The sequence below is a fragment of the Paroedura picta genome, chromosome 12 (genome assembly GCF_049243985.1).
Source record: "Paroedura picta isolate Pp20150507F chromosome 12, Ppicta_v3.0, whole genome shotgun sequence".
Taxonomy (NCBI): domain Eukaryota; kingdom Metazoa; phylum Chordata; class Lepidosauria; order Squamata; family Gekkonidae; genus Paroedura; species Paroedura picta.
Window position 1 is genome coordinate 31146654 of NC_135380.1, and position 27694 is coordinate 31174347.

At 48.0% G+C, this 27694-nt stretch overlaps 1 protein-coding gene across 6 annotated transcripts in view; it reads right to left on the reverse strand.

Moving 5' to 3' along the window:
- RGS3 (regulator of G protein signaling 3) overlaps window positions 1–27694 on the reverse strand; it is an 88550-nt gene that overhangs the window by 14569 nt on the left and 46287 nt on the right. For all 6 annotated transcript variants that reach the window (XM_077306031.1, XM_077306030.1, XM_077306032.1 and 3 more), the window contains 2 exons: window positions 18201–18329; window positions 4717–5379 (listed from right to left, as the gene is read on the reverse strand). In XM_077306031.1, the coding sequence (XP_077162146.1) occupies window positions 4717–5379; window positions 18201–18329 (792 nt within the window). The remainder of the gene's footprint in view (window positions 1–4716; window positions 5380–18200; window positions 18330–27694) is intronic.

The following is a 27694-nucleotide window of genomic DNA, read 5'->3' on the forward strand; positions in this document are numbered from 1 at the left end:
ATCTCCCTATACAACACTGCATTCCGCTTTTGGTGGCCTTAGTAAAAATCCCAGCCCAGTTAGGGACTTGCTGGAAGTCTGTTCTGGAAAATGGCAGCCATGGCAGCTGACCTATGCAAAAGATTACAATGGGCCATGTGGCTTAATGGCACAACAGACTTGACAAACTGGCTATAGTTTTGTACGACTGCCTACAAATAGCCACCGCGTTTCACTGTGTTCACAGCCCATTTGCTGGCTGTGTTGCAGCAATGTTACAGAGCGCAAACCAGCATTCTGACGGAAGATGCCAGCAACAGAAAGTTAACAAGTAGTAGATCTTTCGTGAAAGAAGTGCATGGTCAGTTCAGGTGAGAAAAACCTCTCACAGTGCCAGTTTCATTTTGGCTGAGCAACTTGTGCCAATGATTCAGACCATTCAGACAGTAACATGTAGAGAAATTGCCACTAGTCAGTCAACTTGGCCATCTCCGTCTCAGCCATCAGCCTAGCTGTGTAAATTTGCTTGAGTTGTCCAGGTATTTATTTCTCTGCCTTCACCAGCTCTCAAGTCTTCTGCCTCCACTAGAGGGCAGAAATGCACTTCTAGTACCCTGTGGGTGGGTCACAGAAGAGGAAAAGATGTGTTCAGTTGGCAAATGTCTGAGCTCTGTTGGCAACTAGGGAATGCACCAGGCACTGCCCAACCTCAGCCCTAACAGTGAGTTTGGCTTCCTACAGTTAATTTGGTTAGGTTGCTTCTAGGCAAGAGCTCCAAGGCTGACTAGCAGTGGATGAACCTGCCACAAGCTGTAGCATTGCGCATGAGCTCAAAGTACTCCGGTATTGCTGTAGCAGATCCAACCCACATTGCAGGCGGAACAGGACCACCACAGAGGTTCACCTCTTCTTAAGGAGCCCTGAGGCTGTCAGGGCAAAGCTGGTGCTTTTGCCGCTCTGTAGAAAGAAATGCAAAAATGCTGTATACATTCAATAGTCCCTCACTGCAAGATGAAATGGAAGGGAGGAGGTGAAAAACAGACATTGTTCTAACACTGCTTATATTTCATGCCTGCCACTGTATTTTAAGAGGAGGCTGAGAGGCAGAAATTTAACACGCAAAGCATTGTTCAGTTCTGCACCTCCACGCTAGAAGCTGTACCTGTGGAATTTGAGCCACACGAAAGCTCACGCCTTGAATAAATCTTTGTTGGTCTTAAAGGTGCTATTAGATTCTGTTTTTGTTGTGCTAATAACAAGGCTAGCCACTTGAATCCTCCTCCTGAAAGCCATTTGCCTCATTTCCCCCTGTTCTGTCGGAGACACCATAAAAGATACTCTCATCTTCAGGGCAGAACACAAGAACTGGTAGTTGGGGAGAGTTCCAGGCAAGATCACGTGCTGACAGGAAGGGCTATGGCCTGCCTTCCAAGGAACAGAGATCCCGGAATCATGGAGACTCTCCTCTCCGAAAGGTGGGGCTGCACATTAAACAGCCAGCCGGAACTAGAGGAAGTGGCTGGCTCCAGGGTGGAAGCAGGGAAACCAGCCAAGAAGTATGGGCAGCCCAGAGTAGGAAGTGGGCTCAAAGGCAGAGCACAACATGCATTTGTCGTTTCAGAGGTCATGCAAGTCAGCGACTGAGTTGTGATCTGGTCAAATCTCTTCTCTAACACAAATTCACTCTATGGCCACTCTCTGTCAGCGTCAGACACTGTTCTACAATATGGTGATAACAACGCCAACTTATCTTACAGGACAGTTTTACGGATAGCACCGAAAGTTCCACAGAGAGATATGGAAAATATGTAGGCAACGCACGGGAGGCATAAAGTTGGTAAAGTGATGCATTTTATTGCCTTACTTATGAAGAGAAACTTCCAGGTCTCACAGAATTCTTCATCAAATGATAAAAAGCTCTGTGTACCTCCATGTATACTAGTACCTAAGCATGTCCAATGACAAATGCATTTTTATGTTGCCACATCTCTAAGGCAAGAACCCTATGGATACTCTCTGTGGCAGGGTTTAATTGATTTGGGCTTCCTAGGTTTTAACCCCAGAATCTGTTTTTAATGTACCTTAAGGCAGAATGAACCAAGGTATGTGCAGAGTCCCTTTTCATCACTGCCTATACCCCCCCCCCCAAAGAGCACCATGCCACCTCCAACTGGCTGGTGATCCCTGGTACCAAAGAAGCATGTTGGACTTTAACTAGGGCCAGAGCTTTCTCTGTCCTGACCTCACCTGGTGGAATGAACTCCCTGAAGAGATCAGGGCCCTATCTGAACTCCCACAGTTCCGCAGGGCTTGCAAAAGTGAGCTCTTCCACCAGGCATTTGGTTGAGGCTGACCGACTTAACATCATTCTGCTGTATCCCCAGACATACTCCCCACAGTCTGAACCAAATCTGACCTCCTATGGCAGTGGTTCTCAACCTTCCTGATGCTGCGACCCTTTTATATAGTTCCTCATGTTGTGGTGACCCCAACCATAAATTATGCAAGCATTCTTTCAACAGAAATTAAACCGAAATGGACTAATGGCATGAAAAGATCCAATGTTTATGATTGTATCTAAATTGTCTTTTTCCTGGGGTTTCTCAGTTCAGTTCTGCCTCTTGTCCCACCATGCCAAACTTGCTCTTTTCTGCTGCTCCAGACAGACGGACGCTCTATCTCAATCTACTCCACAAGACTGTTGTGAGGATGGTGCCCCCCCCCCCCCCCGGCCAAGCTGCTTGCCTGGCTCGCGACCCCTGTGAAAATATTATAATACTTGTTGACTTCAGTTATGATTCCCATTGTTATGGTTGCTGTGTTATCAATTACCCCAACATTTTATCCCTACGTTTTATATAAACTGCCCTGAACCTCATGGGAGGGCAGTAAAGAAATGTAAGAAATAAATAACTGCAATGCAGGTGCATATCTGGGGATAGAGGGTTTTTCAGGTTCAAAAAGACAGGATCCAGGCAGAACTGATCCTCAACTCCCCATACTTGGGATGTTATTTTGGTCACAGTCTGGTTTATCAAGCTCCAGGGTTTTACAGAAGGCATGCAGGCCCCAAAATAGACATGGAACAGGCATTTCAAGGATTAGATTAAGCAAACATGTAACCTTGTCCACTTCTGCTTTTCCAGTACATTCAATCCTAGCTTCGAAATCTGCACAGCTAGAAAATTAGTTTAAACGAAAACAAACGCCTGGAAAAGGAGATTCTTGTGAGGCTGAATTCTAAGCTGAACGAGAACATTGCTAGTTTTTCAGCAGTTGTTCAGGATTAAAAGATACACATAGCCTCTGAAACATGAAGGACAGCTCTCTAAAAGGCTGAAGCCCCAAAACATCTCTTACAAGTTAACTGCTGTAAGGAGAGACACATCATCCTACCTAAACCAAAATCAAGTCTTCAGTACAGGGCTGGCTCACCAGAGTCCACAACAATCTCTAACGTGCATACAGTACTTTCTGTGTTGAAAATGCTCCACGTACATCACTTTGTATCTGATGAAGTGGGCATGCACATGAAAGCTTATACCTTGAATGACACTTTGGTGGTCTTAACAGTGCCACCGGACTGAGTCTTTATTCACACATTATCGCCATTAGCCTCAGAAGCACCCAGTAACAGAGGCCTATGCTGTTACCCCTGCGTTGCAGATGGAAAAGTGAGAGAGATAGGCTTGCCTAAGCTCACATAGTAAGTTTGTGGCAAAGGCAACATTTGCACCAGGGACTTCCCACACCATAGCACAGCCCAAACAAGGTGTTCCAGATGCATGGGACGGCACTGAATGAATAAAGGACAGGCCAAATAGGCTCAGAGTGATGTCACAAGGGAGGAATAGCTCCCTGCCTTCCCACCCCCCAAGCTATTTTCCAATTTTTGCTGCTCCACATAGAGTTTTCTGTGTATGTGGAGCAACAAAGACAAGGGAATAACTCTCCTCTCCAGTGCCCTCTCCATGCTGTAAAATGGCAGGGGAGGTGCGTGGTGGAAGCCTTTCCTCATCTCACAGCAACATTCTGGCCCCATCAGATCTCTCCTTTCTTTTAAAAAGCCATTCCCTGCACTTGAGATGTGGCTGCAGGGAACTCAAGCTGGGTCTCGGGAACCCATGCCCAACATTTCGAAGCCTGAAGTGTGTAGTTTGGCCTTAGTTCTGCCAGCCTCTACAGCTCGCCCAGATCTGAGCCAGAAGGTAACCTCTGCTCCCACCCCAGAACCTTGGGGCAACAGTCTCCAGGGCCAGTGTGCTTCCCTCCTCCCCCAAGATCTCACAAATACTTCCATGTTGTGAACTGCTTCTTTAAGAGGCTTGGTGTTTGGAGTGTGCTTTGCTACCCAAAATTGCCCTCCTTCAATCACTTATAGAGCGAGGAGGAGACAGCAACTGGGAAAACCCCATGACAGGGGCGAGGACACAACTTCGCCCCCAAACAGCACAGAATACGACACGATGCGGGGGCAGTGAAATCAAGTGAAATAGGCTGAGCCCTCCACAGTCCAGGGCCAGCATCCAATCCCGTAACTCATGGGTAGCCAACCTGTGGTCCTTCAGATGTTCATGGACTACAATTCCCAGGAGCGTTTGCTGGCAGGGGCTCATGAGAATTGTAGTCCATGAACATCTGGAGGACCACAGGTTGGCTACCCCTGCCGTAACACAGCTGTGAGTTTCTGAGCCCCTCCACTCCCCCCCTCCCCCGCAGGCCGCCCAGTTGGCATACCTTCCGGTGCCCAGCAAAGAGCAGGCCGAATTGGTGAATGGCGTTCCCGTTTGCCGTGAGCTCCTTTTTGAGTGTCTTGGGGGACGGCATGGTCCAGCCGGCAGCGGGGCTCTGCACCTCGGCATAATTCAGGCTGGTGTCGGAGCTGAAGCAGTGGGTCCCCCGGGACTCGTGGAGGAGGCTGCCTTCGCTGTGGGTGCGCCGCCGAAGGGAGTTCTGCACACTCAGGCGGCAGGCCGTCTCGCATTCCAAGGTGTCAGTCAGGCTGGAGCGCTTGGTGTCGCCCCTGCACAAATATGCCTCATCGTTTTCCTCCTCCTCCTCTTCTTCTTCCTCCTCCTCCTCCTCTTCCTCCTCCTCCAGATCCTCTGGGCTCCCAAGCTCCAGCGTGGCAATGCCTGCTGTGCCCTGGCTGAAGGTGCTGTCCAGTTGCAGCTTAGGGATTGTGAAGGCCACGGGACGTCTGCAGGACCCTGCCTCCTCTTGGTGCTCCACAGGGCTTGTCTCCTTGCCCCTTTCCATAAGGGCCTCTGGGAGTTCCTTCACAGTCTCCTCCGGCATTCCCTCTACTGAGTCCCCTTTCAAAGGGTGGGCAACAGGGCTGGTCACATCTTCTGCCACAGAGGGCATGGCCCCTGGTTTCTCTGTCTCAGGCTCAAACATCTGATGGAAAAAGAGGGAGAAAAGGGGAAAGAGTAAAGTACAGGCAGGAAGCATATTCCAGTATTTCAGGGAGGGGGAGATGACAGAGGGCTAGGTGAATGCCTTAAAGCAGGGGTAGTCAACCTGTGGTCCTCCAGATGTTCATGGACTACAATTCCCATGAGCCCCTGCCAGCATTTGCTGGCAGGGGCTCATGGGAATTGTAGTCCATGAACATCTGGAGGACCACAGGTTGACTGCCCCTGCCTTAAAGCACAGAACTGGTGCTGTGTCTCCTGTCGGCCTGGAACAGCTCCACTTGGAGATCCTGTCTCCAGGATATAAAATCCTGGTTTTCTGCAAAGGAATTGTGGGAAATGTAGCTCAGGGATTGGGCAGAAAGATGTAGTGACAGCCAGTACAGTGAGGTGGGTTCAAATGCTACACCAAGTTTGCCAGGCAAACAGCTAGGCGTTCTCCTTCAGCTTATCCTACATTGCAGGTTTGTTGTGAGGATAGGCAGCATGTCATGACACAGCCTAAGAGCCTTGGAAGAAAGGCAGGATGATAATTTTGTATTTAAAAATCATCCTTCCCCTTTTGTTTACAGGACCAACAGTCCTCGGAGAACAAAATTTGAGTCCAATGGCACTTTTAAGACCGACAATGTTTTATTCAAGTATGAGCTTTCGTGTGCATGCACACTTCCTCAGACAATGAAACAGGAATCATCAGAGTATGGATATAAGGAGAGAGTAAATTAAAGGTTTCACGTCTGGAAGCCATGATGGTTAAGCAGGACTGGAACCTTGTCTATGTTGCCACAAAATGGGAGGCTAGGGCCAATCAGAAAATGCTGAGAGATTCGGAGTAGAGAACCCTCCTAACAATGAAGGCAGCCATTTCTGAACAAGTTCTCCCTCCAGCCCCAAAGATGACATCTCCTGGGTTCTTCTAAAACCTGCTCCTGGTTCAGTGAGATTTTTAAAAAGCTATGCTCAAATCATTATTTTAGAGTAAGAATCAAGCATCAGAAAACACATCTATCCAAACAACCAAGGGGAGAGTACACTAACGATGCAAAAATAACCAAAAAGCGTATAAAACTCAGTGTACTGAAATTTTTTTATTTAAATTATTCTATTTTAGGTGTGTTTTATAGCTAGCCTCCCACTGCCATAGCTATTCTACAGTCAACTTTCTACTGCCAGAATTTTCCACGGGGGACTGATTAATTTCTACTACAGTGAAAACCTTTCATGTGATTTTGCATAATTTGTGATTTTGCACAAATTGTGTTTAAAACCTATGACATTGTGTTTGGTTTGAAAAAGAAGTGTAAATTTTGTGCAACCCATGATGTGTTTACAAACAAGCAAACACACAAAATAATTAAGTTAAATTTTTTTTAATACACTGAGTTTGTATCCTTTTTGATTATTTTTGTAACAGAAAACACATTGGCAGTCGCCGTGATTTCCCGTGGTCACCACACCAGCCTGCGTGAAAGGCAAACTACCAGCATCTCCAGATTCATTGACCAGCCTGGGGAACTAATCATACCCAACCCAACTCCACTCAATGCTGTGAACCAAAACTGGCCTTCCACTAGCACCCAGCCAACCCACTGCCCCCAAACACCTCCTGTGGCTGTCTAATGGGAAGTGGTCTCTCATGCTCCTGGCACCTGCTAGCTACCTGTTTAGCAAAGCAGCCCCAGAGGAACCCCACCAATCCGGTTCCAACAGCAGGGACATTGGCTACGGTTCACCTTCAGAGAACCCAGACCTGTGAAATTAGCCTTCGGGGAACCGTTGTGCTACCACAATGCCAGCCCAGGCTGTTGTCAGCAGGCTGAGCTGTGGAAAGTTCTAGCCAACCCATCAGAAGATGAAATGACCCTCAGTCCCCTGGCTACGGACTCCCAAGTGAGTGGGAGGAGGACTGCAGTCGGAGATGCTCTCTCGGCTTCCAGACTTCTTGTGCAGGCATTCTCCCCTCTTTGGCAATTGCTTGCTTGGGTCCTATTGGCTACCAAACATCATTCTGAACTCAGTAGAAGGCCAACTCTTTAGCTCCTGCTTCGTTTCCATGATCCCATCCACAGGGGAAGGAACAAGGTTGAGGAGGAAGGCTCCATTCTGGCAGCCTCTTCCCAGAAAAGAACAAAACGGCAGAGGAATAGGATGGTACTGAACTCCCTGGCCAGGACCTTAGGCACTGGCTCTTCTTTGTTGGCTCTAAGCCCCACCCCTGAAGGGCCTGGGCCTGCTGTACACGAGCCTCAGGGAATTGTGAAAGGGAGGCATTGTAAAGATCAGTGGTACCAATTTGCTGGATAATTTTGTGCCATGAATCAGCTTGAAGGGGGAACGATCCCTCAAGACTCTGCCTGTGGGCTGTAATCATTCTTGGGAGAGGCTGGAGAGACTCATCCAAGAAGTGCTCTTAAGAAGCATCCCTGTGCTGACGACAGCCTGCATTACATAAAGGGTGCACAGGAAGTGAGCAGGCTCTTTTAAGATGGGAAACAGGTTTTGGATTCAATTAAACCCACCCCAAATTCAATCAAAGGACCTGACGCGAACAAGATATGAACTCGAAAAGCTATTGGATGCTCACGGCACTGAAACGCCAGCCCTGCAGCTCATTTGAGCTCTGCTCTGATGTGAGCACAATAAACAATAACATTAGCGGTTCTGCTGGGAGTTAGGGTTGCTAACCTCCAGGTGGTGGCTGGAGATCCTCTAATATTGCAACTGATCTCCAGGTGAGGGAGACCAGTTCACCTGGAGGAAACGGCTGCTTTGAAGTTTGGCTCCATCGCATTATACTCTGTTGAAGTCTCTCCCCTCCCTAAACCCCTCCACCTTCAGGCTGCATCCTCAAACCTCCAGGTATTTCCAAACCCAGGGCTGGCAACCCCCAGTGTGGTGCTGCAATCTGAGGCACCGTCTCCTAATCCCGGATGTGTAGGGACTGGCTATGCGGTCACTTAGGGAGGGAGACATATTCTGCATGGGTTCAAAAGAACAATTTCCACAACCAGCCTGTGGGATTAGAGGGTTGGATTTTATACCCCGCTTCTCACTGTTCAAAGGAGTCTCAAAGTGGCTTACAATTGCCTTGCCTTCCACTTCCCACAACAGAGACCCTGTGAGGAAGGAGAGAGCTCTGACAGAACTGCTATGTGAGTACAGTTCTAACAGGCCTGCAACTAGCCCAAGGTCACTCAGCAGGCTGCATGCAGAGGAGTGGGGGATCAAACCCAACTCTCCAGATTAGAGGCCGCTGCTCTTAACCCCTACACCGAGCTGGCTCACTAGATCAATGAATTCATCTGCTCCAGCATTTTATTTCCAACACAAGGCAGCTCGACAATTTTCAAACATTTACAAGTAGAGCAAAAAGGCAATACCGATGCCCATGTTTGTGGCAAGCATCAGGTACACTCTAGTACCTCTAGACAGCAAGCTTCGGGACTGTCACAGTTGACAGCCGCTGGTACAGCTGCAGTGGCTGCCTGGTGCAAGGAGCAGCCGGCTCTTGTCCCCCTCGTCCTCCGCTCCCTCCCCCTAGCCTTTCTTTCCATAATTCAATCAGGTTGCCTTGCTCCTTGTCTCTGCCCTGACGCCAGTGTGGCCAACTTAAACAAACAGATGCAATCAACTTTAATATGGCCTAAATTCTTCCCGAGTGGACGTCATGCAGCAGGACTTTCGTTATCAGCCCACAGCTGCAGAGTTGCCACTTATGGAGCGGATGGAGGAACCAGGGGCTGATTAGCAGGAAAACGGAAGAGGTTCTCGTGGAGCCTCCACAGCGTGCTCAGACAGGATACGGGGGCATCTCTACATCGAGGTGGTTTGGGTACTGGGTTTGCATCGCCAGGGCATATTTTGGGGTGCTTGACCTCTGCAAGCTTTGCAACATTGGAACAAAGCTGCATTAATCCTCCACAGGGCAGATGGCAGGAATGGTGAGTTGTGCACTTGTGTCACACAGTTTCCATAGGGCGTGGGGCGCTCGGAGTGTGAGGCCTTAACACCAGAGTTGCTACGTCCCCATAGCCACTAGCAGGGGTTGGGGAAGTAGAGCTGCCAGATCCAGGTTGGGAAACCCCTGGGGATTTGGAGTCGGGTGGAGCCTGGAGAGGCCAGGGACCTCAGTGGGGCACAAGGCCACGGAGTCCCCCCTCCAACACTTCCATTTTCTCCAGGGGAACTGTTTAAAAAACACCTAAGGAGCCCCCATGCAGCCTGGGACCATGGACAGAGGGAAGGCTCCTGACTTTACCATTTCCATGACTCAAAACTGCTCTGGCCAGGGGAGTTATTTGCCCCATTTTGGAGCTACATTAGCAGTCTTTGTCTTCCATGCAGGGATGCATGGGTGAAATCTCCAGAATCCGGGTGAAACCTCCAGAATTACCGCTTTTCATCTGACTACAGAGATATGTTCCTCTCAGATGCTGTGTGGCTGCAGGGAAAGCAAGCTGAGTTCTGGCAACCCAAACCCAGCTCATGAGGAAGCAGGCAGAATAAAACACCCTGGCCCTGAACAATTGCCAAGTGTAGAGCTACTTGATCTTAACAGGCAGACGATCAACAGTTGTTTCTTTAGCATTCTGGAATAGAGACAGCAGCCTATAATAATTCCAGCCTGTTGTGTAGTTGTTCAAAACAATGCTCATGACGCTCAGATTGGCAGGATGGCCCGGCCTTTTGCAGCAGAAAGACTTAGTATACATGAGCTGCTCTGCAGGGCTGGGAGAAGGCACACCGACCCAGATCCCCTGTTCAACCCCTCGGTACCAAATACAGAAGTCTTGTTTTGCTTTGCATCTGCACATTCTACCCACTCACAGTTCACAGGCCAGGCACAGCGCCAGAATTTTGTGGTGGAGAAAGGCAGATGGTCCACTTAAAGAGTTTGGGAGAAAGCATCATACGTCAATGCAAAATGAAAACAAAACCCTAAACAAAAGCAGACGAATATGCGCATGTTGGTAAAAGTAAAGCAATAAAACTTCAGTGGTGGTAAACCAAGTTCAAGCGGTCCCAGTGCATGTTGGTCATTCCTGTTCCTTTGCTGGAGGATGAGAGCAGCCTGTCTTCTTCTGGAGAACCTACGTAAAATATTGCCTGCCCTCTTAACGTCCCTGTAGCTAAAAGGGCTGGAAGTTCACTTTGAAATAAACAACCCCAGAGAGAGACTCGCATTATCTCTGCAGAGGCCTTGGTATGACCCACTTGCCAACCCCACATTTCAGGCAGTTGTTCCTGTTTAACTGCAGCCAGCAGTCAACAGCCAGAAGCAATGCTAAGGAGAAGTGGTCAGGGACCGCAATCAAACACTATAATCTCCCTGACACGCACCCCTTACAAGAAGGCAGTTGGTGCACAGCGTGTGTGCATCTGCCCCTCTGCCCCACATCCTGTCCCACTGAGCATTCCTTGGCATCAAACAGCAGAAACACCTACCCAGTTAATGGCTCTCCAGGCTGCTGGTCCAAACCACCCTGTGCAACTGCAGCCCCCAAGCAACCAGCCCCACGGCACTTCTCGGGCACCCTGCAAAGCCACCCACTGCCTGGGTCTGGTGCGTTGATCTCCCTACAGCCAGTTGAACCTTCTACGCTTATTAATGCTGAGGGTGTGACAGCTGCTCCCGAGATAGTGATCCTTGGAGTCCATCGTTCTATTTCTGGCTCTGCCAAGGCTCCCTAGAGCATCTTAGACACCACAATAAGGAAAGGGGCAAGTGACCTTCACAAACAGGAAAAGCCCAGACTTTGTCTCCACTTGCCTCTTTGACTGACTTTCCTCAGGCCCTCTGCTCCATCAGGACAAGGATGGCTTAAGGTACTTGGGGACCCCTGTGCTAAGGCCGGTTCCAAGAGCTCTGCCCTTGAATCCATAAGCCATGCATCAGACACTGCTGTGATCTGCAATCATGTTATTGTGCATATGCAAAAGCCACAGGTGAAATGTTTGGCCTGGAGCCATGTATCCCCACAGGAAGCCTGTCTGCCCATTCACTTTTCAGCTGATTCAGTTTGTGCTGCCGTTTCATCACCATTTGCTCATTTCAGTCAGAGCAGGGGTAGTCAACCTGTGGTCCTCCAGATGTCCATGGAATTGTAGTCCATGAACATCTGGAGGACCACAGGTTGACTACCACTGAGTTAGAGGACTCCAACCCCACCCACCACCTCCAATGATTTTTGCACTGCACCATAGGATTTGTAGTCTCAAGGTAGCCTAAAGAGGTTACACTGCAATGCATCACAGCTTCATCCCCCGTCTTACGATTTCAAATCAATGTGCCATCGACAATTCCTTAGGGTAGGGACTGTGAAATGCAATATACATTGAAGGCTCTGTATAAATAATGTAAATAAATGAAAACTCCAGCAAGGGAGCCACCCAGCACACAACAGCATGGGCAGGGAGCAGGGCCGATTTGGCACTTACTTTGTTTTATCCGTTGTTCATCCTACTGAATTCAGATCGATTTGAACTTGGGTCTCCCTCTATCGCCCCCCCCAACTGAAACAGAAAATGTTCTGCACTTGATTGGGGAAGCTCAGAATGGGGAGGGGGAGCCTCTTTTCTTGAACAAGGGGGGAGGGAGAGGATTGGAGACAGCAGAGGAGGGGGGTGGAAACAAGAGGCAAATATCTGCTGAGAGAAGTTAGGGTTTCTGGAGCGCAGTCACTTTCGGGACTTGCTATCGGCAACCAGGAAGTCTTTGAACTGATGCCCTAGCCAATCAGGGAAGACTTCTTTGCTGCAAGGCACAGAGAAGGGAATTAATTCAAAAAAAGCAGAAACCTGCACACTTCCTGATGCCGGGTTTTCAAATATATATCCATTTCTGGATATCGTGGTGAAAAGGTAAGGTTACTCCAGATCAATAATGCATGTTGCATAGGGAAAATTTAAAATGCCCAAAATCAAAATGGAAATCGAATTCAGTGTAGACGGGAGGGATTCATTCGAACTGGGACTGAGTAAAAAGTCCCATGCAGACTACACCTAGGACAAGGCCCTAAGGGATGGGATGGGATGTTCGTACCCACTTGACCTCACCCTGCCTCCCCTCAACTTTTCATTGACTAGCACTGCCTTATATTTTTGGCCCAAGCCTGCTGCCTGAGCACCTCTGATGGAGTTTGGCAGCAAACAGAAGGAGAAACGAGGGGGCTGCATGAGCAGGAAGCTGGCTGAAGAGCAGGTCTGATTAATAGAAGCTCTGGCTTTTAATTGGCAGTTAAGCCTCTGATGGTTTAATCACACCAATGAATCAATGCATGATCTTCAGCCCCACTCATTCTGTTTAAAAGAGACAGAGTCACCGCCAGATTCTAGGGATTGGGCTGGGGTGGGGGGGAGAGATTAAGCAACACTGAAGGAACTGGTCTGTTCCTGGATACATTCAAGGATATTTTGCAAAAAAAGGAAAAGAAAAAAGTGGGGGTTGTCAGTCTCTTTTGTAATTTACGGCAGTTGCCACTCCATAGGATGGTCCTCCATGAATTCATCTATGCCCCATTCAACAGACATCTGAGCTAGGAGTAATCACCATTGCTGGTGGTGCTAAACCTGGTGGGGGAATCTACTCAATGAGACAGACCGTGCCAGAAAGGGTCTAGTTCTGTGGGCATGGGGACCATTCCCTTCCTCCTTCTCCTCCCCACATCCTGGTAAGCCCATTGTGAGAGAACACCACACAGGCTGACTCATTAAGGTGCAGTGCAGCCAGTGGACTTCTCTCTTGGCCAAGCACCAGTGGGCAATCTCTTCCACACAGCCTTTTTAACCTGCACACAGCATTATATCTATCTGCATGGGACAGCTATCGACTGTCTCCTTCCACTCTAGAGCTGTTTACCTACCACTCAGCATGAATGGCTGTCCTTCCCCTTTTCATCTTCACATTCCGTGTCAGCTAAGTGCTAATTAAGCAATGGCCTCCCTGATCATTAAGGCAGGATGAAGCACAAGCATGGTCCTGCCTTTGGAAACAAAGAGGTGCTGGTCAGGCTCCAACATGCCTCAGTACACAGGGAGCAAGGTCTTGCCGTCCCCTGAGGGAGTGTGGGATGTAAACATCTTGCAGCCGAAGCGGGCCGCCGTGCAACATCACAGACACCTGGTGACTTCCCCTTGGCACACACCAAAGAGCAAGTCTTTCCAGTGAGCACATTCAGGTCCACTAAGGAATGCTGACCTCATGTACCCTGCTGCAAGGCAGAGACAGGTGGGGGAGATTCGAGGCACCATTTCAAGGGCAGCCAATGGCCAGTTATTTTATGCATTTATCTTTCTGTCGACTTATCTCAATGCTCTTATACACTGTTGTATCAAATGCAGTCACCTTTTGGGGAGTAATTGCAAGTGTGTATAAAATTTTAAAGGGTGAGTTTGGGTGTGTTAAGGGTATGGAAAGGGAGCACTGGGAAAAGATTTCTTTTGTGCCTCTTGACAGAGGAATCACAACTCCAGGAACGTGCGTGTGCATGCATGTGCTACCAGTCTGGGGGAAGATCAGGTCCGCACTTGTATTTTCAGGTAGCAAAATGACAAGGGTCCAGGAGCCGGCAGTTTTTTTTCTTGCTGAATTCAGTAGATGGGCAGTAGATCAAAGAAAGACAAAGACAGACCTTTCCCCCCGTACAAGGCAGTGGGACTCACTGCTACAGGATGTGGCGATAGCCGCTAACGTAAATGGCATTAAAAGGGAATCAGACCCATTCATGGAGCAACAGTCCATCAATGGCTGGGAGCCGTGACAACTAAATGGAATCTCCGTGTCCGGAAATGAGACGGCTCTGAATAACCAGCTGTTAAAGGGCAACAGGAAAAGGGGGCTTGGGCTGCCATGCTGTTTTGGGGGCCTTCCTGGACAACTCGCTGGCCACTGTCAGAAATCGGATGATGGAACAGATGGACTTTTGGTCTGACCCAGTGGAGTTATGGTTAACACTGGGCTGAAGAGAAGTAACAGCCTGGCAATGCAGAAGTCAATAGCACAGTCCTTTTTGATAAGAGCTGGTTTTTGTACTCTGCTTTTTACTACTGAAGGTGTTTCAAAAGCAGCTTATATTCACCTTCCCTTCCTCTCCCACAACAGACGCTCTGTGAGGTAGGCTGAGAGAGCTCTGAAAGAACTGCGACTGGCCCAACATCACCCAGGTGGCAGCATGTGGACGAAGAGCAGGGAATCAAACCCGGTTCTCCAGATTAGAGACTGCTGCACTCAACTACTGCACCATGCTGGCTCTCTGGTAAGTGGCTCTTCCCCCATCACAAATACTCCAGGTTATTAATGTGACACCAAAGGGCAACTAAAATTTCTTGGAAAGCTGTGACAGGTAGCATCAACATTCAAGCCTGTCTGGAACCTGTACCAGCCGATCTACTTCCAGCCATTTAAGGACAGGTTGTGGTTATTCACTGCTGAGGACAATATAGTCTCTTGCATATGTTCAGAGGCTCTCTTGGATTTTGTTACACCTTCAGAAAAATTATTGGGCTCACTCAAAAATGAGTTCCAGGCTTGGAGGAGCCTTAGGCAGCACTGGTCATTCTAAGCATTTGTGGAGAAAGATGTGATCAGCTCCAGTGACAAACCAGTTACCACCCTGAATTTATTTTCCATGCCAGGGTTCAGCCTTCCAAGCACGTAAAGTAAACCTAACAGAAGAGAGAGCATTTCCAGCCATGTGCAGAGTGCTTTCCTTCACCAACAAGTATGCACAAAGCCAACACACGCATAGTATCCAAAACCTCAGGAGGGCTTCCACATGGAGGTTTTTACTGCCTGAGCGATTTGAGTGGGTCCTGAAGTCTATTCGTACCCACTTGACCTCATCCTCTACTCAGACGTGAACTCCACACTTCACACTGTTCTTCTTAAAACTTGAAAATGTACAGACAAGACCACCAAGGACAAACCTTTCCGTGGGGAAGCACCCTTCTTTCCAGGATTGTACTCAACGGATTTGGGATCAATGTGGACAGGAAGATAGAATAATAGAATCATAGAATCATGGAGTTGGAAGGGGCCATACAGGCCACCTAGTCCAACCCCCTGCTCAATGCAGGATGTAGATATCTGTGCCACTTCACCCAAACCTGATAACTAGTTCTCACCTCTTCCTCCCTATTTTCCCTTGCATGCACAGGGGGGGGGGGGGGATAGCAGGCACAAAGGGACAGCACGGAGACAACTACCAGATGACAGCTCTGAGGCTCAGTGACCATAACAGCAAGGAAGCAATCCACACTTTTTTTTTCAAGGCCTTCCCAATAGCTTGTGGGCATTCTGCGCACCAGTTCCCTAGGTTTCTCTGTACAGTCCTGCTACCATCACCCTAAATAAGACACCCACCACAAGCATGTACGGTTGCCAGAAAGTCCTTTGAACCCAGGTTTTTACCAGAACAATTTTGCTTAGTTGATGAGCTCAATGAAGGCATGGGGGGGGGGGATGCAGGGTGGCCGCTGTCTGGACAACAGCAGCAAGGAAGAGCTCTATGCCCTTGCTCCCCTTCTTGCTCACCCAGCACCATAAAGTGCTTCTCTTCCCATTAATCGCCAGCCTCACCAGCTGATCTACCGCTCCATCAACCTCACCACTCCTGATACCCAGGTGTCACTTTAAAAAGGGGGGAAACACCCAGTGCTGCTCCTGTATCGTTTGCAGAAAGCAAGCTGAGATAAAACCATGGCGGAAAGCTGCAAACTGCTTCATTTCTACCAGTCATGCTGCTGCAGAAGCAGAGGAGCGCAACCAGAGAAAATATTTTTTAAAAGCCAGCAATCTTCCACCTTCTTTTGCAAATCGTACTGTACTTTGCAAGAAATCCCACACATAAAAAAAATCATTGACACATCACCTTGTTTCATGCAACATAAAGCCCTGATTCCCCCATTCCACACACAAGAAAACAAAACCCCTTGAATTTAGCATTAGTTTATCTGGAGTAGCTGCCACGCTCCCGTTCTCTACTTAAAGCCAGTGAGGGCGAGCCAGAATCCATCTTAAGTTGAAATCTTGCACTCACTTTGATTAAGAAGTAAAGTCCATCCTTTTAACAATCCCAGTTGTGAGTTTTGCTGGGTGGTCTGGAACACTTTAGTCTCTGGTGCCCCCCAAATGCTCACAGTCACATGTGAATGGTTATTAGCATCAAGAAGTCACAGGAACATTACAAGAAGACAATTTTAAAACCAAGCACACAAAGGCTAAAGGGTGCCAAAGGTGAACAAAGCCCTCTTAAATGATCTCACATGTTTTGTTCTCGGTCCACCCAGATATATGCCAGACCCTTCCACTCCCATTCCTTGATCTGAACTGCTAAAAGACAGAATACATACCACAGCACCTAGCAAAGTCCTGGAGCTGGTGGCAAGAGGGCAGGAGAGCAAGCACAGGAGATGCCAACTCCCAGCCTTCACAACGAGCCTGCGATCTCTAAAGCTACCGCTTGGCACCACATTGTTTAAAAGGGCCCAGCCCTGGAGAGATGGGCAGCGAGGTGGGCAAGGCTGCTGCTGACCTGGTGCCAGGCATCTATTTAGCAGGGAGTCTAGAAGGAGAGCTCTGGGAAGAGGCTGCAGGCCACAGGAGGAAAGCCAGCAGGGACTGAGGGATGCCTGCCGGCTCCGTTTCTCCTCTCTGCAGTGAGCAACTATCCTTGGCTGGGAGAGCGACACTCACACAGGATTTTATTGTCCTCACTGAATCACATCATCATTGGATTAAGCGCCAGTTAGGACCTCTGCCAGAAAGCAGCCAATTCAAATCACCCTCATAACTCCAGATGCTGAATTGATCCTGGCTGGACGGAGGCAGGCACAACAGGCTCCCACCCTTCCCAGGGCTGACATGAACAAAAGTGCAGCTTTCAGAATATGCCTGCCTTCAGGAAAGACAATGGCCGTATTGGCCTGAGCTGGAGGTTTTCCAGGGCGCTTTGCCTCCTCCTGGATGGAAAAATAAGAATCCATGATGCAGCCAGTCTGGGGCGAATGTTCCTAAGACGGCTCCTCCCTGGAAACTGACCACAGAAAAAGAAGCGAAAGGCCGGGGGATCCCACCTCTTTCCCTGTAGGTCTCTTGAACTTTAACCAGCTGCAAAAATCTCGTGGGTGAGCCCATGCACTTTGCGTGAGTCAGCCCTCCACTCTGTAGCCGCAATCTCTTTTTAGCCAATCGGAGGACCTTTTTAGGGTTTTTTAAAATAATTATATCAGTAATCAACACATCACTGTAGCTTATGTCAGTTATGGATTATGGATTTTAAGCTACATGCCAGTTACAAGCAGTAATTGACATAACATTATAGCCTAAAGCTATAGCAATATGTCAATTACCAATTTTCTGAAAGCCCCCCCCCCCAAAAAAAAAGCCCAGCAGTCTTTTCTCTCTGCCACACCACATCAGTTTTAGCCTCTCATCCTGGCTGATGTTCACTACCTGGCTGGTAGTAGCTACCTGCCATCAAAAGCTATTGAAGGAGCCCCTTCCACAGCACCCCCGGCAGGCGCATTTACTAATCTGCATTAGAAGGCAAGCAATATATCCAGGACAGAGAGGGAGGTCTGAACAACCTTTATTAAGCTGATTCTCCCCCTCCAATATTACAATGAACCATGACCAAAATCGCCTTCAAAAGAAAACAAGGAGGACTTGCAGCCTGGACCACTGGAATTTGACCTCGCTGTCCAATGGAACAGCCCTTGAGGTGATCAATGTATTTGGCACCCTGATCAATAATTAACTGGAGCTGGCAGGCCTGTTGGATCTCCCGAGTGCCCAGCCTTCCTTACCTTATTCTCTGCCGGAGGGGCTGTGGGGGTGGTCATCTGCTGCTTTGCGATGTTATCAGTCAAGCACCAGCAGACTCTCTTCTTCTGCTCATGGGAGTGAGCCTCCAAGCTCAGCAGGCATTCCAGCTTCTAGAATTGAGGAGAGAGGATGAGGTTAGCCAAGACTCTAATTAACACATGAATGGAAGGAGCCAAAGCTTAGCTGTCTCCTAGATTCACAAGCTGGGCAATTGCAGCTGCAGCAGCTGACCAGTTCCTATGCCAGGGGTGTCCAAACTGTAGTCCATGGACATCTGGAGAGCTGTAGTTTGGCCACCCCTGTCCTATGCAGCTTTCAATGTCTTCCACCCAGCATACTTGAGAGCCAAACTGCCTCCAACCTAAGGATCCTTTACAGCAGGGGTAGTCAACCTGTGGTCCTCCAGATGTTCATGGATTACAGTTCCCATGAGCCCCTGCCAGCAAACGTGGGCTTTACAGTCCTGCTTTACAGCCTATAATATCTACAAAGAACCCTTTTCTCGGGGCCTAATCCACAAGTGGGTCAGATTCTCAGATGTGTATTTTATTTGCAAGGAGCACACCAGGGGAGGGGGGAGCAAGTTGACGATATGGACCTGGCAACAGCACTGGGAAAGGTGGGTAAATTCATCCATTCTGTGTTGTCTTTCCAATTGGAAATGTTCTCCTGCCCACCTGTCCCCACAGGTCCTTTAAGCTTCAGGAAGTTAAAAGACAGACACGGCACAGTTTTAAAAAGCGAGCAAAATGTCACTGTGTTTGCAGGTGGCGGAGCAACCTGCCCTGAGCCTCCAGGATGGGGAAGGCTATAAAAACAACATACAGACAAAACACATTCAGTCAGACAGATTATTTTTTCCCATTACATCACACATGAGGACTAGGGAGGAGGCTGGGGCCCGGTTTCAGCAAAGATGCCTCTTGGGGCTCCATTGCCCAGGAAACGGACCTGATGCTGAATGGCAGAGATTTGTCACTCACTTACAAGGTTGCCCTCATTGCGACAATGGCTGTTAAAACAAAGCTTGTCACAAGGAGGAGGCAGCCAAATGGTACAATAACTGTACAGTCTGTATGCTGCACATGCAAGCTTCATCACTCCTTTGGCTTGTCTCTGTTTTGGACTGGATTTGCTTTTTCTGACAGGTATTACAGCTGCCAGGATTCCCATCCTGGTTTGCTCTCAGCTGCTTTGGTGGTACCCAGCTGCATCCTTTGCCTCAACAGTACCCATTTGCTTTCCACTGGGATCTCGGCCTGCACACCCACGGCTTGCAATATGACTATGAAAGTATTTGGGGGAAACTGCTGTTGGGAGAGAACTCTGGGTAATAAAACAGCTGAAGCCACAAGACTACCCCTTATTTTGGGAGTGTGCATGTACATTTCCAGTTTTCTGCAAGCACAGAGCAGCTGGTGCCAATGGTCATCTTCAGGCACAAGGACATGAGCTGGTGAATTCTACACTCTTTAAATATCAAGGGCAGAGGCCCTGGATCCAACCAGAGCCAGTTTGGTGTAGTGGTTAGGAGTGCGGACTTCTAATCTGGTGAGCGGAGTTTGATTCCTCGCTTCTCCACATGCAGCCAGCTGGGTGACCTTGGGCTCGCTACGGCACTGATAAAGCTGTTCCGACCGAGCAGTAATATCAGGGCTCTCTCAGCCTCACCTACCTTACAGGGTATCGGTTTTGGGGAGAGGAAAGGCGATTATAAACCAGTTTGAGACTCCTCTTCCTCCTCCTCCTCCTCCTCCTTCAAAGCTTTCCCCCCATGTGATTTTCTCAACTTGAAACAGGTCCACTGTTTAGCCTGCCAGTAGCTATACATTTACTACAATGGGGTAAATAGCAACTATCCCCCCCCTCCTTCTGCAGTTCTGATCTGAATTCTGCCCTTGTGCACTTGATTTTTTAGAGAAAAAAAATAATTGCTAGAAGTTAAATTTGTGGATTTCCCAGAATCTCATGTAGTTGATCTCAGAGGCTATCTAGTGCTGGGGTTTTGAGATCTTGGCTGAATCCACCACCTGCTTCTGAGTCTACCGCCTTCCAATTGGTACAGTTCCTACTGCACTCTTGCTCCTGGTCTTTCTTTTCAGCACCACAGAAGAAGAGTCCAGTTACCCTGGTCCATTTGAGAGAAGTGCTTGAAGGAAGCCAGAGAGTGAGATTCTGTTGCACTCAGCACCCTCCACTGCCTCCAGGCTCTTCTCCCGTTAGGAAATAGCAGATCTGGCAGGGCCCCAACCATGCTGATTGCTGCCACAAGCCCTATTGTGGAACCAGCCTTAAGGTTCAGCTCCTTCATCGTCCCACAGAGACATCTCCATGTTCTCCTCCCCCAATTATTTCGCAGAGCCCTGGAAAACGGTGGGCATGTACAGGATTACAGATTTTTCTCTCTGAGGTCCATTTAGAAATTTCCTTTCTGGGGTACCTGCCCTCCAAGAACACCTCATTGTTCTGAAAGGAAAGGGACACATCAATGAGACATAGGAATACAAAGTGTGAGATGGGTGGATCAATGGGCATTGTAAAAGAGTGCAGCAGTAGATACAAGTGCACTGGTTTTGTACCCTCGCATACAAACCACATGTGCTTAAGCAGACGGCTCCAGCTTGCTCCAGAGGGGGCGGGGTTTACGGGAAACCCATTCTGCTCAAGAAGGCACAAATGGAACTGAGACTGGCGTTGGGGGGGGGGGGGAGGATAGAACTGGCAGTACTATCCCTGTAGACAATACACCATTTGTGTGGCCCATCAAAACGTCCCCCAAGAGGCAGCTGAAAAGACATTTGCAAGCGCTTTCCATCAAGAGCAATTCGGAAGCTCGTCTCCTAATCCCTCTGCCCTCGCCACAGCTAATGGAATTAACGGCTTGCCTCAATTCGATTAGGCCTGGCTGACAGTAATGTCGTGCAAACTTGCTGCACAGAAAGGAAGAGCGCTCCAAGAGACGGCTCACGCATGTACCTGACTCCCTTGATCCCCTTCTGCCCGCCATCAGAGGAGGCAGGGTATTTACTTACTTCTATCCAGCATCTGGGATACTTGACTTTCAAAGTGGCTACTGATGAAATACAAAATATGGTACTTCTACAGCAGGCTAGGTCCAGCAGGAGGGAAGACAGACTGGCCTTAGTCTATTGTAACCCCACTCCTCTAACTCTGTTCAACAGTCCCCACCCACCGAGGGTTTGCACTGTGGATCATTAAACAGGCTAGGGACTCTGTTGGTGCAGGGTTGCTGGCAGACTGTGGAAGGTTTTTTTTTTTTTGGGGGGGGGGGGAGAGGTAGAACTTGGAGAGGAGAAGAATCACTGACATAATGAGGTTATTTCCAAGTAAACACCCAGAAGTGAGGTCATAAGCCCTCTCCAGTATTCCAACAATCTCTTTGGTAAATACCAGCAAGACGTGGGGTAATTCCTAGAGGATGGCCACTGGAAGTGATCTCAGAGTCTGCAACATTGTTCCTTACATTTTTCTCCTGTTCTCGGTTGACCTACTGTAGGCAATGGTGAGCGGGGATCGGTGCTTGCCCACCACAGGTAGGCAGAGCAAAAGTTGATGTTTATACTCCACTTTTACTCCCCTAAGGCATCTCAAAGCAGCTTACAATCACCTTCCTTTCCTCACAACAGACATCCTGTGAGGTAGGTGGGGCTGAGAGAGCCCCAGGTTGATGGTATTGGGGGAGTTCAACAACCGTAATGATTTCCACAATTAAATGCAGCTCAAGACTTCATGGCTGCTGTGACAACTATGGATTTGTCTCAGGCTGTATGACCCCATGCATATACCTGGTAAAACTCTCAATGCTATACACAGTGCATTGTGCTCTATACACAGTGCATTGTGCTCTGGGAATGGAAGAGATGAATATAACCTTGTTGTCCTGCACAGATCAGTATCTTGCAGGGTTTAGACCAGCCTTCCTCAACTTTTTAACCATTGTGAAACCCCTGAAATATTCTTCAGACCTTGAGAAACCCAAAAGTGGTGTGATGGTGCAGAACATGGTCATATCACCCAATAAATGTTTAACACATATTAAAAATATATGAAACATTAATTCACTTACACCCACTCAGGAAACCCTTCCAGGGCCGTCAAGAATCCCCAGAGTTTCACAAAACCCTGGTTGAGAAAGCCTGGTTGAGACTGATGGGGGCCCAGGCTGTGTTATGCCAACATGCAAACCCCCTGGTGGATAACTGTGGGGCGGTAGGAAGGTGCTCTTAGCCATCTGATATTTATGATTATTATGGGACTTTTAACTCTATTTTGAGGACTGGAGGTTTTATGGGGTTTGTATTGTTAATGTAATCCACCTTGAGTCCCTGGAGGAAGGCGGACTATAAATTCAATAATAGTAATAGTAATAGTAATAGTAATAGTAATAGTAATAGTAATAGTAATAGTAATAGTAATAGTAATAATAAAGCCTCTGCAACAGCAGAAGGCCCATTGTACTGGTACAACCACAGAGAAATATGGATTCCTGGCAGCCATGGGGGGTGGGGGAGGTCCACTAGATATGGCTGGCAGCCAGGTTGAAGAATGGACAAGCTTCTGGAATTAGGAGGCACTCTGGGTCCTCTCCCCTGAATTGGGTCTTACTTGATCCCTTACTTCTTAGCAAAACGGAGGGGATTATAGTGCCCGGGAGGGACAACCATTAGAGTGTGGTGGAAAACTTCTGTTAAGTCAGACCAAACGCAGGTTAGAGCCCATTTGACAGCTTACTTGGTGACGCTGATGGCGGCAAATAAAAGCTGCTGCTTAGCTACGGTTGCTTCCACACATTGTTGTTTAGGGCTCTAAGATGCCGATGCTGTATCTTTCTAGGGTTGCCAACCTCCAGGTAGGCCTGGAACTCTTCCAGTATTTCAGTTGATCTCCAGGCTGCTTTGGAGTGGGGACTATACGGTATTGTATCCTGATGAGGTCCCTCTCCATCCCAAACCCTGCCATCTACACCCAAATTCCCCAGGTATTTCCCAACCCAGAGCAGACAACACTTTATCTCTGCCCCCCCCCAAGCCCCCTCCGACCTGTAGAGCAAACAGGAGAGCCATCAACAGCTCCCTGTGACCAATTTGCGAAGCACTTTGCAGATTAAAATTGTTGCTATCCAATCCAGCTTGGCCTCCCTGTTAATGCCAGTTAAATGGACAGATCCTGATGTTTTTGTTTGTCCCATTCAACCTAAGGATTTAGATAAGCTTCTCAGAGTTGTGAGGCCTACTGCATAGCCTCTAGGTTGATGGCCTTTGCAGCTTTTGAAATTAGTCAAAAGTGATCTGGTACAATAGTTAGTCACTATTAGCAATGCCTTTTTGAAAGAGCAATGGTTGTACTGAAAGGTGCCACAGTTAGACCATTTATGAACTGGAGGTTTCATGCTGGGCTGCAGGCTGGAGTTTTAGTTGTGGCAGGTTGCCCCACCTCTTCCTGAACCCACACGGGGGAGTATTTGGCCCGGTGTGCCTCATCCGCCCCCGATTTGTGCTCCTGCATGAGAGCTGGGGCAGTGAAGTTCCCAGTGCATAAACGGTCAGAGTCTCTTTTTAATGTAAGAGATCTTTAAAAAGGTAAAGGTATCCCCTGTGCAAGCACCGAGTCATGTCTGACCCTTGGGGTGACGCCCTCTAGCGTTTTCATGGCAGACTCAATACGGGGTGGTTTGCCAGTGCCTTCCCCAGTCATGACCGTTTACCCCCCAGCAAGCTGGGTACTCATTTTACCGACCTCGGAAGGATGAAAGGCTGAGTCAACCTTGAGCCGGCTGCTGGGATTGAACTCCCAGCCTTATGGGCAAAGCTTTCAGGCGGCTGCCTTACCACTCTGCGCCACAAGAGGCTCATGAAGAGATCTTTAGGTGGTGTGAATTTAAATAATTACATACCACTTTCAAACCTCCCTAGGCTTGCTAGGTCTGCCCTGGTCACCAGCAGGGGACAGAAGAACGGGGGTAAGGGGCACCAGATAGAGTTTGAGAAAGTCATAGAGATTTGGGGAAAGAGTCTAGCGTGGACAGGGACATCAATGGGGTAAAATGCCACAAAATCCACCCTCCAAAGCATCCATTTCCTCCAGGGGAACTAGCCTCTGTAGTCTGGAGATGAGCTATAATTCTGAGGGATCCTCAGCTCCCACCTGGAGGCTGGCATCCCTAAACCTCTCACATCTAGGCAAGATAACTTTTGGATTGTAAATAAAGATAACCTTTGGCTTGGAGGTGACTGTAGACTCAGCACTGTCCTTGGATAAACAGATTCTGAAGTTGCCTTGACCTCTTGATTCCAACTAAGGCTACTTCACTAGCTGCAGCCATTCTCAGAGAAAGCTGAGCTTGCTTCAGTCATACATGATGTCGTGGTAACATCCAAGGGCCACACACTTTCAACGTGCTTTTGCAGCTGGATTTTTCTGGGCACACCAGGATAATCTACTTATAAAGTGCATGGAAAGTGCATTATCCAAGCTGTGCAGAATGGGCCCGGGTTAGATTACTATACCATGGTTTATGTGGGGCTGCCCTTGATGACTGTTGTGAAACTTTGGCTAGTACAAAGCTCAGTTGCCTCACTGGATCACTACAATAATAAAAAGCCAGTACTAACCCACCTGCACAGTTCCCAAATTGAATTTAAGGCTTTGTTGCCACCACAGAGAAAGCCCTATTCCAATAGTCATCCCCTTGGTTCTGATGATGGTTGAACCCAAAGCAGGTATTCTATTGAAGATGTACGTATTTAGAAATGTTATATGCTGTCACACCAAAGACCTGCCCCAGGAGGCTCACAAAGTCAAACAAAACAAAACAAAACTGTCCAGTAAGACCATAAAAACCACGAGATAAGAATTATCAATATTAAGAGAGGCCATAAAAACAAGCCAAGGGAGTAGAAACAGGATAAAACACCACTCATCAGCCTAACATGATATTAATTTTAAAAAGGGCTAGGAGCAGACCGTAAAAGCCATTTTTAAAAAATTAAAAGATGGAACCAGCTCAGTTGAAGAGCCTGCATAAAAATAAATATTTTGGGTGATGCAATGAGGACAGCAAGGGGAGCCTCAAGATCTTAATTTTCAAGCAGGCTATATGGGAGAGGTTAAACCCAATACTTCAGCCACAATGAGTGGACTGCTGGGAACTGAGAAAATTCTCTTGTTGCTTTTTAGCACCTTGGGGTTTCCCAAAATTTTAACAGGCCAGGGAATTTTTGCCCCCCTGAATTTAAACTGGAAGAATGCTTGACACTTATCAAACAGCAGTGTTCAAAATAATTTTGTCCAGCTTGCAAGGGTAGTTCTCCAACCAAGCAACCTACACAAGGCAAACCAAGCACTGACAGCACCTGCAGGGTTCACAGGGGGCATCTGGCCACATACAGCACTCCTCTCTCCCCACCTCCTTGTTTGCTAGCACACCAACATTGTCACAGGTAGGAGGGGTTTTTCCCCTACGCTCAAGCCAAAAAGTTTGCCTGCCCTAGTTCTAGAGTATATAAGCCTCCTCATGTTTTTGTACAAATAATTGTCTGTGACTCATGATGGGAAGGCAGCAAGCCCTGAATGGTGATTCATGCTCAGATGTAACAGGCAGTCTCCTCCAAGAATGGAAAGTTCTGTTCACATTTGCATATGGGGTATGATTAAATTATACTATCACGTTGAATGCAGAAGAATTATCCACCCTCTCCCACTAACAGCAACTCATGCAGAGCTACAGCAGATGGCTTCCCCTTATGCAGGAGCACTATAACAGAGGGCTTTCATTTTCCTTTCTCTCCCCCGCCTATTCTATGCTGTTGTCACCTGGTAGGTAATCTGGAAATGACTGTAGCTCCCAGGTCTTACCTATTTCAACACTATGCCTCAAGCCAGCATCTAATACACTCCATCCATGAGGCTGGTAAGGCAGGGCAGAAGATTCTCCATGGTATACAAGAGACTTCAAAGAGATGCTGACTGAAGGAGCAGGTGCTCTCTCAACGGGGTCCTCTCCTAGTTCCAGTTATACAAACCTTTGCTCTAGGCTAGTGAATCAGGCACTCTGCCCAAGGATATCATCTCCACATGCATTATTTCAAAGGCTCTGCTATTCACTGATCAATGAACAGGTATGCCCCCTGCTGGGAAATAAGGCACAGTGTATTGAACTGTTATTCTTGCACTTCTTGAGATACAAACATGGCAGCTGGCCACTGAGACCAGGAAAAATGTTGTTCAAATGAAGTTGGTGCGCAGTCAGTTACTTGATAACATGGAGTGATTTGGGCTTGGGCTGTGTGGTTAAATACATCATGGGGTATTTATTTTATTAATTATATTTATATACCACCCTCACCTAAGGCTGCTATTTATCAAAAGACTGATGACTTCATTGGTTCGTTCATATATATAGTTCTTTCCTCAGCCAGAGAGAGGCCCATACGATAAGGAGAATGTTTGAAAGCCACAGCATGGCTGAAGCTGGAGTTTTCAAAGGAGCAAACAGGGCTGAAGGCAGAGTAAGAATCGGCTGAATGGCCACAGTAGTCTTTCCCTCTACTTTGAGAAAGCCCACCTTCTACTGCTGCTGTTCCTAAGGTGAAAAGTTAGAGCTTCCTGGATATCACTAATAATGTGTCATGAACCCCGATTCATGCCAGCTAAGTTTCATTTCCTTGCAAGTCTTTCTGATTCTCACCAGCCTGGCCAAACCAAGGCCATATACTAATAAATCTGTCTGCAAGCTCCTGCCCTCCCTTCCATTCCCAGCGGGAGCCTTCCGTTGCTTACACATCCATCTCCCTATAAGTGTCCTTGCGGAGACAACTCAAGTCTCAACAATGTGGCAACAACTCAGATAAGATTCCAGGCCATCTGGTCGCTTGGGAATCAGCTCACCTTTGCCGGCCTTTCGCTCTCCCGCCAAAATCTCTATGTCTATGCCCCTTATGTGATGGTCTCTATATCTGCCCTGGGTTTCCTATTGTTCTTTGTTATTATCAAGATATTTGCTTAGGAAGATCTTGGCTTGCTTTAGCGTTCTGTGGACTCTGTCAAATAAAGCTCTCTTTGGATTTGCAACTACCTGCTGGATCTTGGATGTGCCTTTATCACGGACTCTGCAGGCTAGGCTCAGCCTGGTTCCTGACATAATGTGGCACAGGAGAAGCTGGCAGACAGAGATGGCATTTCACAAAGCTCAGGTTTGTCCTGGAGTTGAAAATCGCCCCCCAAACGCTCTATTCCTCCTTCCCCTCAGACAATGAGCAGGGACTCAAGACCTCTTAGTTTCACACACACTGTGCTTTGATATGACATGAGATTTGCGTGAAACTAGTGGTTTTTTTTCCATTGTGTACAAACCAGAATGAGTTGGAATCCTGACTTGTAGGCAAGAGAACAAAGCCACAGTTTGCTGTTTCATCTGAGCGAGATATTATGACCAACTGTGGTTTGTACCAAACTA